This window comes from Oncorhynchus nerka, linkage group LG12 (assembly GCF_034236695.1).
Source record: "Oncorhynchus nerka isolate Pitt River linkage group LG12, Oner_Uvic_2.0, whole genome shotgun sequence".
NCBI classification, from domain to species: Eukaryota; Metazoa; Chordata; class Actinopteri; order Salmoniformes; family Salmonidae; genus Oncorhynchus; species Oncorhynchus nerka.
In genome coordinates, this window is record NC_088407.1 from 39,502,649 (window position 1) to 39,513,505 (window position 10,857).

General features: G+C 41.5%; 2 protein-coding genes across 5 annotated transcripts; one reads left to right on the plus strand and one right to left on the minus strand.

Annotated features, from left to right (window-relative positions):
• Positions 1-7,944, minus strand: slx1b (SLX1 homolog B, structure-specific endonuclease subunit). Of its 4 annotated transcripts, XM_029674823.2 has the most exons (5): positions 7,361-7,944; positions 7,210-7,261; positions 929-1,252; positions 578-790; positions 1-415 (listed from the first exon to the last, which is right to left on the minus strand). In XM_029674823.2, the coding sequence occupies exons 1-5, from the start codon at positions 7,531-7,533 to the stop codon at positions 386-388; spliced, it is 792 nt and encodes a 263-aa protein (XP_029530683.1). In that variant the 5' UTR covers positions 7,534-7,944; the 3' UTR covers positions 1-385. The 4 variants fall into 4 exon arrangements, 2 of the variants coding, with proteins under 2 accessions (XP_029530683.1, XP_029530684.1); XM_029674824.2 differs by lacking the exons at positions 7,210-7,261; positions 7,361-7,944 and adding an exon at positions 4,744-7,169; XR_003864904.2 differs by lacking the exons at positions 1-415; positions 578-790; positions 7,210-7,261; positions 7,361-7,944 and adding exons at positions 4,744-5,573; positions 6,276-7,203 and having other exon boundaries at positions 1,175-1,252.
• A 513-nt stretch (positions 7,945-8,457) lies between these two features.
• Positions 8,458-10,538, plus strand: zgc:112271 (BolA family transcriptional regulator). The gene is made up of 3 exons (XM_029674826.2): positions 8,458-8,634; positions 9,771-9,868; positions 9,977-10,538. The coding sequence occupies exons 1-3, from the start codon at positions 8,572-8,574 to the stop codon at positions 10,074-10,076; spliced, it is 261 nt and encodes an 86-aa protein (XP_029530686.1). The 5' UTR covers positions 8,458-8,571; the 3' UTR covers positions 10,077-10,538.
• The last annotated feature ends 319 nt before the right edge of the window (positions 10,539-10,857 follow it).

Consider the following 10,857-nt stretch of genomic DNA (forward strand, 5'->3'; position numbering starts at 1 on the left):
TGTGCTTTCCTTGGCTCCAAAACAAAGCATCTATGTTTTATTGGTTGTACATACAATACATATAGGTTTTACACACACATTTAAAACTGCCTTATTCATGATTGTTTTTTAGTTAACAGATACAATCCAAAAAGGGTTCAGATGCTGCATTAAAAACATTTTTCACACCAGATCAGCATGATTTTTGTGCATACATTAAATCTTCTGATGGATCAATCAATTGATCAACCCTTTGCTGTTGCAGGAAGTCCATTAAAGAGTAACTTGCTAGTCATTGATCTATTGTATTTCATCCTATCTTTGCAGTCTTTTCTCTGTACAGTCATGGTGACTCGGTAGCAGTTCAAAGTTCATATTAGGAAGGTTCTGACTGATCACATTCAGATTAGAACTGCAGTTCATCTGTCCAATGGTTCTGTGGAACAGCACAGATGCATTATTACAAGTCATTTAACAGAAGTATCACAGATGCCTTGGGCCTTCATCCTAATATTTTTACTGTTAGTTATTGAGGCAATTAATAAGTAAAATACAAAACACTGACAATCATTATTCCTACATTTGAATCGCCACTTACTTGGGATGAGGATGTGTTCTTCTCCAGGTCTCCGTAACAGCCATTCTTGTGGCGAATCAGACTCCCCCACAGTACTGAGTGACGGCAACCGGGACACTCCCCCTCCACAGGAAGGAGATGTGCGGCCTCACCCGTCAGAAAGTGTTTGGCTAAGCAAATCAGGTGGCTGGTCATGTGACATAAGGGATGGAAGCAGGTCATCTTATCTGCAGACTGAAAGGATTAAATTAATCAAGGTCCACATGAGCAGTCAACTAGCTAAATTAGATGTTTCGATGCGTCTTCAATGCTCTCCAGGACCAGGATTGGTGGCCACTGTACAGCTTTACTATAAAGCGCCATGAGCTTTACCTTAACAGTCCCCTGACAAAGGAGGCATATATCTGCACCCTTCTCCTCTTGTTCCTCTTCCACATCCTTCGGTTTCTGTTTCCTGGCCCTGATGCTGCCGAAGGCCAAAGGGACATGCAGCGGCGGCTGAAGGCCAGGCTCAAAGTCCATCCTGTACTCCTGCTTGAGCCAGCGGGTGGTGAGGGGCAGGCGGCTCCACGGCATCACCCGCAACATGTTGGACACCACACGCCAGTGGAACTGCAGGCTGGATTCCTTCTTTGAGCGCCGGGTGACGTGGGACAGGCGTCGGGAGGAGTGGGGATTCTGCCATGCCCATTCAAACTGTTGATGGAAGGAAGGAGAAGACAGAGGTTAGGTCTTGAAACGTCAATCTGGTGGGGAAGTGACACGTATGGGGCGGGGTGTAACTAAGGTTGTTGAATTGAAAGTTACACAGAACCCAAACCGGCTGCGCGCGTGCGCCATCGTGCATAAATGTATTTTGTCACCCCACACCAAACGTGATCCCGACACGCAGGTTAAAATATCAAAACAAACTCTGAACCAATTATATTAATTTGAGGACAGGTCGAAAAGCATTAAACATTTATGGCAGTTTAGCTAGTAGCTTGCACTTGCTAACTAATTTGTCATGGGATATAAACATTGAGTTGTTATTTTACCTGAAATACACAAGGTCCTCTACTTCGCCAATTAATCCACACATAAAACGGTAAACCGAATCGTTTATAGTCATCTCTCTTCCTGCCAGGCCTTTTCTTCTCTTGACTTTATACTATGATTTGCAACTTTCATAAATTAGGTTCATTACCGCTGCTGACCTCGTTTGTCTTTCAGTCACCCACGTGGGTATAACCAATGAGGAGATGGCACATGGGTACCTGATTCTGTAACGCTTCGAACACACCGACTGCGTATTTGCATCACTACTGCATAACATTTTGTGCAGCTAAGTAACTATACCGATGCAGGTATCTTTTGCAGATGGTCGCATGCGGTTGGACACATGGAGGATAATTATTTTCGCAGTTTCCTCAAAACAGTGTATTTTTGACACAACTGCTGACAGCTACAGGGACATAAACACAAAGAACGCTGCTTGGAGACAAGTGTCCACGAGAGTAGGATTGCCAGGTCAGTTTAGTAGTGAGCAGTGTTAGATGTGGCAATTTTATTTGAACCTTTATTTAACTAGGCAAGTCAGTTAAGAACATATTCTTATTTTCAATGACGTTCTAGGAACAGTGGGTTAACTGCCTTGTTCAGGGGCATAACGACAGATTTTTAACATTAGCTAGCTAGCTAACCTAGCTAATGAGGTGTGTGTGTGAAATAGTCATATAAATTATGCTAGTTACTATCCCTGATAACTTTCCCAAATAATCATGTTTGAATGAGTTTGAATGTCAGATAAATAGTAATAGAAATGGTAGATAGTACTGTACCACTAATCATTTGGTCAGATAACCATGTGTGTGTCTGTGTACAGTAGGTGACATGTCCATGATAGCTATCTAATAACTATAATTATGCTAGGTAATGGTTTGGCTTATCATGTTCATGTCTATCTTAAGAAGACTGTAGAAGGAAGTGGAGGACTCAGGGACAGGTATCAGAGAGAGAGAAGGGCAGAGAAAGAGAAGAGGTCTGGGTCAGCAGCTTCAGGCCAGCAGCCTTGGCGCTTCTGCCACATTCTTTATTTTCTGGATCCATTTATTGTGCCTAGGGCAACGAGTGACAATTTTACAGCCAGACCCTCTACTACGTCAATCTGTAAAACAGATTGTCTGTTGTGATTAGAGTCCTCTTCATTATATTTCTATATGTAATGTTCAGAATCAAAATGATTCACCTTGCTGAATATAGGTTTCTCTTGTTTTGGTATGTTTGTTTTATTACTTGTCGCCACCGGTGCATCAAAGACCCTCAATGTCATCTACAAGGGCGACCATCGCCAGATCCACTCAACTCATTTCAGCAAAGGCTCCTCCAAGCCGTCGAGAGGGATGCAGCCCAACCTGATGCTCACAGGAAGGAGGATGAAGAGACCCTCTTTTCCATGAGCCTGGTGCCAACACCGAAGAGGCTACCAGCAAAGAAAAGAAGCAGTCAAGGTTAAAATGTATCAGCTGCTTTTCAAAGTCGAGTTCAATGATCCATTTCTTTTTCCTCCACATCACAAGTAGTGTCATAAGTGTTGCGACAGTGAAGTAAAGTAGGTCATTTTTTACAGTATACTCATGTAGGTTAATTGTTATTTCAGATCAAAGTATTAATATGAGGCAAATGTATAGCTGTTGTTTCTGGGTTAGAAAATATCCTAAAACAACAGTTTGCTGTCTAAATATTTGCCTGTCATATTCATCTTTTGATCTGAAATACAAATTCCATGAGTAAACAGCAAGTATTACCAACTTTACCACACTGTTCCAATATTTACACCACTAACTACACTATACAAGCAGTATTTAGTTAACATAAATCTCACCTTTTATGGTGTTATATTATGTTAAGCTTGTATGTATTGTTTTTCTCTTCCCTTCCATAAATGGAGTCAATTTAGCCGACCAGCTCACAGGAAGGACAGGAAGAGGAGTTGTCTGGTTGTTGTTTTGACCTCCCTCATTGTACCTTTCTTTTCACACACGCCAGTTCCGTTTAAATTCAGTCAATTCATAAAGTAATTTGTTTATAAAGTCTTAGGATAGCATTCATTATTAGTTATTATTATCTATTATCAGATTTCTGAATTGACAGAATTCAAACTCATACACTGGAGAATTCACAGATGCTCTTGTTGGTCTCTTACAAGACTAAAGATAAATATATTTATTTAATTTAAAACCACTTGAAAACCAGGGTGTTGAAACTGTTTGTGAAGTTCAGGTCCATCGACTGGTCCATGACATCCAGGGGCCATTTGTTTGTTTAGCTGTGTTATGGCTAAATATTATTTTCTTTTTTTCAGAGACAGACACACACACCTCTCCTCCAGTCCTCTCTGTATCTCAGACCCCCTTGCCCTGCCCTCTCTCTCTTTATGGCCATGTCTGAAGTTCCCCTACTATGTCTAGGCTTTATGAGTAGTGCCTGTATCTGTCTGCAGTTGTGCCAAAAATACATGCTCTTGTTGTTCTCTTACAGATTACAGGCTAAACATGAATTTATTTTTCATTTTTACAAGCACATACACACCTCTTTTAATAGTTAAAAAAACAACAACATACATACCTGTCATGTTCTTTCCTGTACTTGAATACTTATTAAATTATGTTTTCATAGTCCGTTGTTTCAGTTGTTTATTAAAATCTCATTTAGACTTAATCTGCTTATTTCTTCCCTACACATTTGCAGATCAAAAAAAAGAAAGTAAAAACACATTCTCTTCCTAATTAGTTTTTTTCCCACCTGTATTTTGTCAGGCCAGTGAACATGGTTGTAAATTGTAATATTTGTATGGACCCTAGGTTACCCTTTCCCTTTGTTATCATGTCGTATAACCTTAATTAGTGCTCCCACTCACCTGATGTACCATGCCAGGTGTGTATAATACTGCCGTTAATGGGAGAGGGAAGGGGTTAAGGTGTGATCTTTACTCCCAAATTTCACTTAAATATAACATCTAAATGAAGAGAGGAAATTATACATAAAATAATATGGGTAAAAAATGCAATTTTATGGACAACGGTGGATGGTTCTTAAAATAACCTTTGTGTTAGGGGGCTCTTAAAAGAGCTGTTTCACTCCATGGCATACTGCCATGGAACTTCACCTGCTGGCGATGAGAAGTAGGTGGTCAGTTTCTCCCTCACCTGGAGTGTCTGTCTGGGGGTGTTGTTGACACCTGCCCTGGTGACATCAGGTAGGTAACCATTTGGCGTGCACATCTTCATCCAGAGCGGCTCCTGGAAAAGACCTCCGCAGGTAGTTGTGGAGAACACGTGGCCTTCACACAGGCATCAACATTTGAGGGACTGAGACCAAGCACTCTCCGATACATTCTCCAACGGGCTGCCAGAATCACAAAGGCGCATTCAACAACTAACCTTGCCCTGGACAGTCGTTCGTTAAAGATCCTTACAGGCTTTGGCAATGGCAGCTGGCGTCCAGCGTAGGGCCTCATGAGGTTGGGGTGCTTCGTCGGGGAAGGCTTCGTCGCCAACGAAGACGTGGGGAACAGGTCCCAGGTCTTCTGCCCCAGGGAGTGATGCAGGTGGTGGAATCTCCAGGGTGCCATCCTGAAATGCCTGGCCGAAGGCAAAGTCCCGGAGGGTCCCGCCATCACTTCCCTTGCCGTAAGCACCAACATTGACAACACGGAAACCGCAGATGGCATCTACTACAGCCAAGAGTACAACTGAATATGTACCCTTGCAGTTGTAGAATTGTGAACCTGAGCACGGTGGAGCCTGGATTACCACATGTTTCAAGGCAATGGGGCAAAGACAGTTGGGGAAATAGCACCTCTCCAGAAACTCGGCAGCGATACCCCTCAAATCTTCCTCCTTGGGGAGAGACATGTATTCACCAACCAGACAGTCCCAAATGGCTTGTGCCACAGAGGGGACAATGCCTGCCACCGTGGAACGTCCAACTCGGAAGCTGAATCTGATGGTCCTGTAGGAGTCCCGTTGCCAAGAATCTAAAATATAATTCAAAATAATTATCAACAGTGTGTGTAACTTGAATTCCACCCACATATTTTATCTACTCATATTGAGTACTGTTACTGTTACTCATTACTGTTTATTATGCTCTACTAATTATATTGTAATACTCATCAACCATCATTAACAATGCCTTGAAACAGTACAATTCAGTCTATGACTATATCAATACTGTAGCCCAGGCCAACTCTACTCTTAGAAATAATGGTACCATCTACTTAAAAGGGTTCTCCGGGTGTCCCCATAGGAGAACCCTTTTTGGTTCCATGTATAACCTTTTCCCCTAAGGGTTATACCAGGAACCAAAAAGTGTTAACCTATGGGGAAAGCAGAAGGACACTTTTAGAACCCTTTTCTCTAAGAGTGAATGCGAGTCCAATAAGAACGTAATGAATGTCTTGAACAACAATGGGTCCTGGAGAAGACTAGCCTACCTTCATCAGAGCAGAAGGCACCCCAACTTTCTTTTCATTTGGTAACATTGCATAATTAAAAAAGGATTATAAACCAACTTTGGGAAAAGTTATAGTCCTAATGGACATTCTGTAAAAATACATCTGATGTCAAATAGGGACTATTAACTAGAGAGCCCTTTAGCTTGCACATACAAGCAATATATCAAATATCAATCAAATATGCTATCAAAGGCTTTAAAAATGTACTAGAATTTAGCTTACCGGAGACAAATCGCCAGGCGTTCATCTGGGCTAATGGACTCCCGGTAGTTGGTATCCATTCGAGCGATCCTGGCTCCGACCATCTGGAGCAGGTGATCAAACTGGCTTCGGTCCAGACGAAAGTAACTTCGGAATTCCTCTTCCAAACAGTCGAAGCTCTTGAATGAGACGGTGGTACTCCCCTACTTGCTTTCGGGACTTTAACCATCTCTGGACCCACACAGAACGGCGCTTTCAGCGGGGCTGGTCCCGGTCCAACAGCACGATCAAGACCACCTTCCTCAATGTTGGTCTCATTGTTGAAAGAGCCTACTCTGCTATCTTGACTATTTATTATTGCATTTCGCTCCAAAACGGCATTTTGGAGGGAAATTATACGATAGGCTCTCTCTCACAATTAATTTGTGGATGTCATCGAATAAATAATATACTTGGCAAATACATTTATAAAAAAAATGTAAAGAAATTCTACAGCCAAACTGTTTTAATTATGTTATCCCACATTTTTTTTTACTTGATATGTGTGCAATAAAAATTCAACATTCACATTTTGCTACTTTCTGTCAATTCAATGCATACAATTTAATGCATAAATTCGAAAAATCCAATATGCACCACGCAGAACGCACTGCAACTGCCTCTGCAACACAATGCTGCAAGGCAAGCGCAGTTCCAGTGGAAATGAATGTACTTCTGGTGTATCAAAACGCAAAGACACAGTCGGTGTGTTCGAAGCGTAAACCAATGAGGAGATGGGAGAGGCAGGACTTGCAGCGCGATCTGCGTCAGAAAAAGGAATGACTTCTATTTTAGCCCTTAGCAACGCAGATGCTCGTTGGCACATTAATTTAATTAACATCGATTTCTAAATTTCGCGACGCGAGCGGTGTGATCAGCCTATTAGGCTAAGGATAAGCAGTTCCTACTGACTTACCCTCAAAGCAGCTATGTCAGAGGGGAAGCCATGAATGATGAGAACCATCTCCCTGGAGACGGCACAAAGACAAAATCCACATGATTGCACAAGGTCTCTCAAAGACTGCAGAAATGGCAACATATTATTTTACATTAGTTCTGTTAGTTACCAAGGTCCCCTTCCACTGGTCCTCTTGGCTCCACCTCGGTGTCGCCCGGCGTTGTGCTGTCCTATACGACGCTCTGGATTCACAGTGAAACCAATGTAGATACGACCCTTGAATTTGGGATTGGTACAATACAGCATGTACACCCCGAATAAACTCTCTACCTCCAAGACCATAGTATATGTCGAGTTATGTGTCAATAATAAGCAAGTTAGTGTCAGCTAACAGTTAGCTAGCTAGTCTGACTTCTACCTGGTTACAAAAGGAACTTAAACCTGATGTGAGTAGTATGGTAATATATAGTTTTACTCCAGCATTATGAAATACATATGCACATTAATTTCCCCTAACCGATACTACGTGAGAAAAATGTACGGTAAACAAAAGAAGGAAGAAGCGAAGCGAGACCATTTACTCCACCCAAAATCTGTCCATGTGAGGTAAACCCATTTTGTATTTAAATCTATGATAGTGTCGAATTACTTGAGGCTTATTTGACTAATAACGTTTAATGTTCGTGCTGTTACAGACGTCCTACTTACTATAAGTGGATGCACGTGGCATTCCTGCAACTTTGAGAAAAACGACGTATAGGTGTGTCAAGCGTATCTGCCCTCTCATTGGCTAGAATGGTCCCACCTGATCTCGCCTGCCTTCCATCTTGGAGGACATGTATTTCCATTGTTAGAGCGGTCACTCGACTATCTTCTCAGTATAATAGATAATCTTTGTTTTAACAAAACGTTCTCTGTTTTCAAATTAATAGAGGTTCAAGCTAATGCCTGACACAACATAGTTCAAAGCACACATTCTACTAACATTTTATACATTTCAAAATGTGAATTTACGAGAAAAATCCCACAATTTTGTATCTTTGGTCACGTGAGAAGGTATATTTACAAACTATTTATTCATGCAAGAAATGAAACAAGATCGTAAAATAAGGACCCCCACATGTCCCAATTGATTGGTCACTCCGAGATGGTCCAATTCTAGCGCTCATTGGTGTAAAAAATATTCTTCCCGCCCTGTTTGGTAGCTGTTTGGTTAGAAGTTCTGACTCCATAGTTGCGATTGGATACTTTCACATTTCCTGAGTATCTAATTCCGCCTCTCAATACATACATGGTAGTGGACCTTCCCTTTCGCTTCGTCATCTTGTTTAACAAAATAACCTACCGTAACGTTTTGGATCATAAAGCGACACCAAAAGTATGTCTGTTACAACAGATCACATCCGTGACAAACTAATCAAGGAGATCGGAGCGGTGCATGTGGTATGTATCCCTATTTCGCAATGAATGAACATGGATGTTGCGCATCATAGGCTGCGTTTACACAGGGAGTTCAATTCTGATATTTTTTGGGACTAATTGGTCTTTTGACTAATCAGATCACCTCTGAAAATCTGATGTGAAAAGATCTGGGTGTTATACTTTGATAAACAACTTTGATAAACAACCAGAAATAAATATAGATTTTCTGCTTAATTAAGAAACTTAGACATGTGGTTTTGGTTGTTGGACCATTAGAACATGCACTTTTCAAGCTTATATTTCCAAGAATAAAAGGTTATTTTAGAATATTTTGGCAAGTTAGCAGGCTAACTCATTGATCCTGCTTTGTAGTATACCCCTATGCCACGGGTGGGCAAACTTATTTTAAGCTCGGGCCACATCGGGATTTTGAAATTCAACGGAGGTGTGCATGTTTTGGGGGACCAATTGTTTGTTATATTCAATGTGTGTGGGCCTCCTGAGTGGCGCAGTGGTCTAAGGTGTCACTACAGACCCAGGTTCGATCACAGGCTGTCTCACAGCTGGCCGTGACTGGGAGACCCATGAGGCGTCGTCTGGGTTAGGAACGCTGACGTGGTCGCCAGATGTACGGTGTTTCCTCTGACACATTGGTGCGGTTTCCGGGTTAAGCAGGCATTGTGTCAAGAAGCAGTGCGGCTTGATTGGGTCGTGTTTTGCAGGACGCGCGGCTCTCAACCTTCGCCTCTCCCGGGTCCGTAAGGGAATTGCAGCAATGGGACGAGACTGTAACTCAATTGGATACCACAAAATTGGGGAGAAAAAAGGTGTTTAAAAAAAAATCTAAAATTGCCCTATGCTGTGATTGATTGGTGAAAAAACAATTAGTGATACAGAATTGGGCTGATTTTGGTCATTTTGTATTTGTACATTTACACTTCCTACTGGAGAGCTACTGGGTGTACAGGCTTTTGTTCTAGCTCTGCTCGTACCCAATTCTACTAATCAATTGCTCATGATCAGAACCTTAGTTGAGTCTTGTGTGTTAGTACAGGACTGGAGCAAAACCATTCACACCCGGGAGGTGCGTTGCCACTCCTGAGCTATGGTGTGACACACCCCACCAATGACCTGTTCTACCGACTTTATTTTCACAGGAAGTTGAAGACACATCCCCTAACAGATGTGCTGCCAGCTTCAAAGTTCTAATAGTGTCTCCCCAGTTTGAGGGGAAACCACTGCTGGCGAGACACAGGTAGGCACAGTGGGCAGGTAGAACTGATATGTGTTATGAGCTAACTTTGAATGGATATGTGGAGTAGACTGTAGTTGATTCTTGTTTCTGATTTTTGTTTTTTTTCAGGATGGTGAACACCTGCTTGGCTGAAGAGCTAAAAGAGATCCATGCCTTTGAACAGAAGACGCTGACACCAGAACAGTGGGAGAAACAGAAAGCACAGTGATGAAGACACACACTGACCATATTTACTTGACAACTTATTATGTGTAAATAAGCAACACTTGCTCACACAATGTTGACTTTCTGGCCTAACATATATATATTTCATTTCAGTCAATGATGACTGAAATTAAGTATTAAACATGATGACAAAACAATCCTGGTACGAATTCCTTAATGATTGAATGAGTGTACTGAAACTTCACTTTCAGTTTTTGTTGTGGAGGTATGTGATTATTACTGACATTATACCAAATTGTTATTAGGAATGGAACAACGCATAACACGAAACAGGCAGAAAAACTCAAATGAAATCTTATCACTTAAATAAACCATTACTGCTTTAACAATGAATGACTTGACTCAAGGAAATGGCTTTTCAGATTGGAAAGCCCCAAATAAAATTATTTATGTGAGATCAAGTGTGTAAATGAATAAAATGGGCTGGTACAGCTTTGAGAATTTATTATATGACTCGTCTGTTGTACAAAGCTCTCTTTCCAAGGACTAGATAGTGTGCATGTGCACTGATATCTATTGAAGCTTCAGATAAAGCTAGACGCCACACAACCGTCGGAGAGCTGGAGATTTCACAGTACAGGTGGCGACCTGCTCTGAAGCTTTTATAGTTTGTTGGTTTGGTTACTTCATCAGTAGAGTCAGTTAAATTATATTTTTCTCATCAATCTCCAACCCCTGAAAGCAAATTTATTCAAATTTTGTCCTTATTTACATAAGTATTCAGACCCTTTGCTATGATTTTCGAAATTAAGCTCACCTGCATG

Excerpts from the sequence above, each read along its gene's own strand:
- slx1b (XM_029674823.2), bottom strand. The coding sequence starts at position 7,533 with ATGGTCTTGGAGGTAGAGAGTTTATTCGGGGTGTACATGCTGTATTGT. Across the intron at positions 791-928 it reads TTTGTCAGGGGACTGTTAAG|TCTGCAGATAAGATGACCTG; the intron begins GTAAAGCTCATG and ends TAATCCTTTCAG. Across the intron at positions 416-577 it reads AGAACACATCCTCATCCCAA|AACCATTGGACAGATGAACT; the intron begins GTAAGTGGCGAT and ends GCTGTTCCACAG.
- zgc:112271 (XM_029674826.2), top strand. The coding sequence starts at position 8,572 with ATGTCTGTTACAACAGATCACATCCGTGACAAACTAATCAAGGAGATC. Across the intron at positions 8,635-9,770 it reads AGATCGGAGCGGTGCATGTG|GAAGTTGAAGACACATCCCC; the intron begins GTATGTATCCCT and ends TTATTTTCACAG. Across the intron at positions 9,869-9,976 it reads CCACTGCTGGCGAGACACAG|GATGGTGAACACCTGCTTGG; the intron begins GTAGGCACAGTG and ends GTTTTTTTTCAG.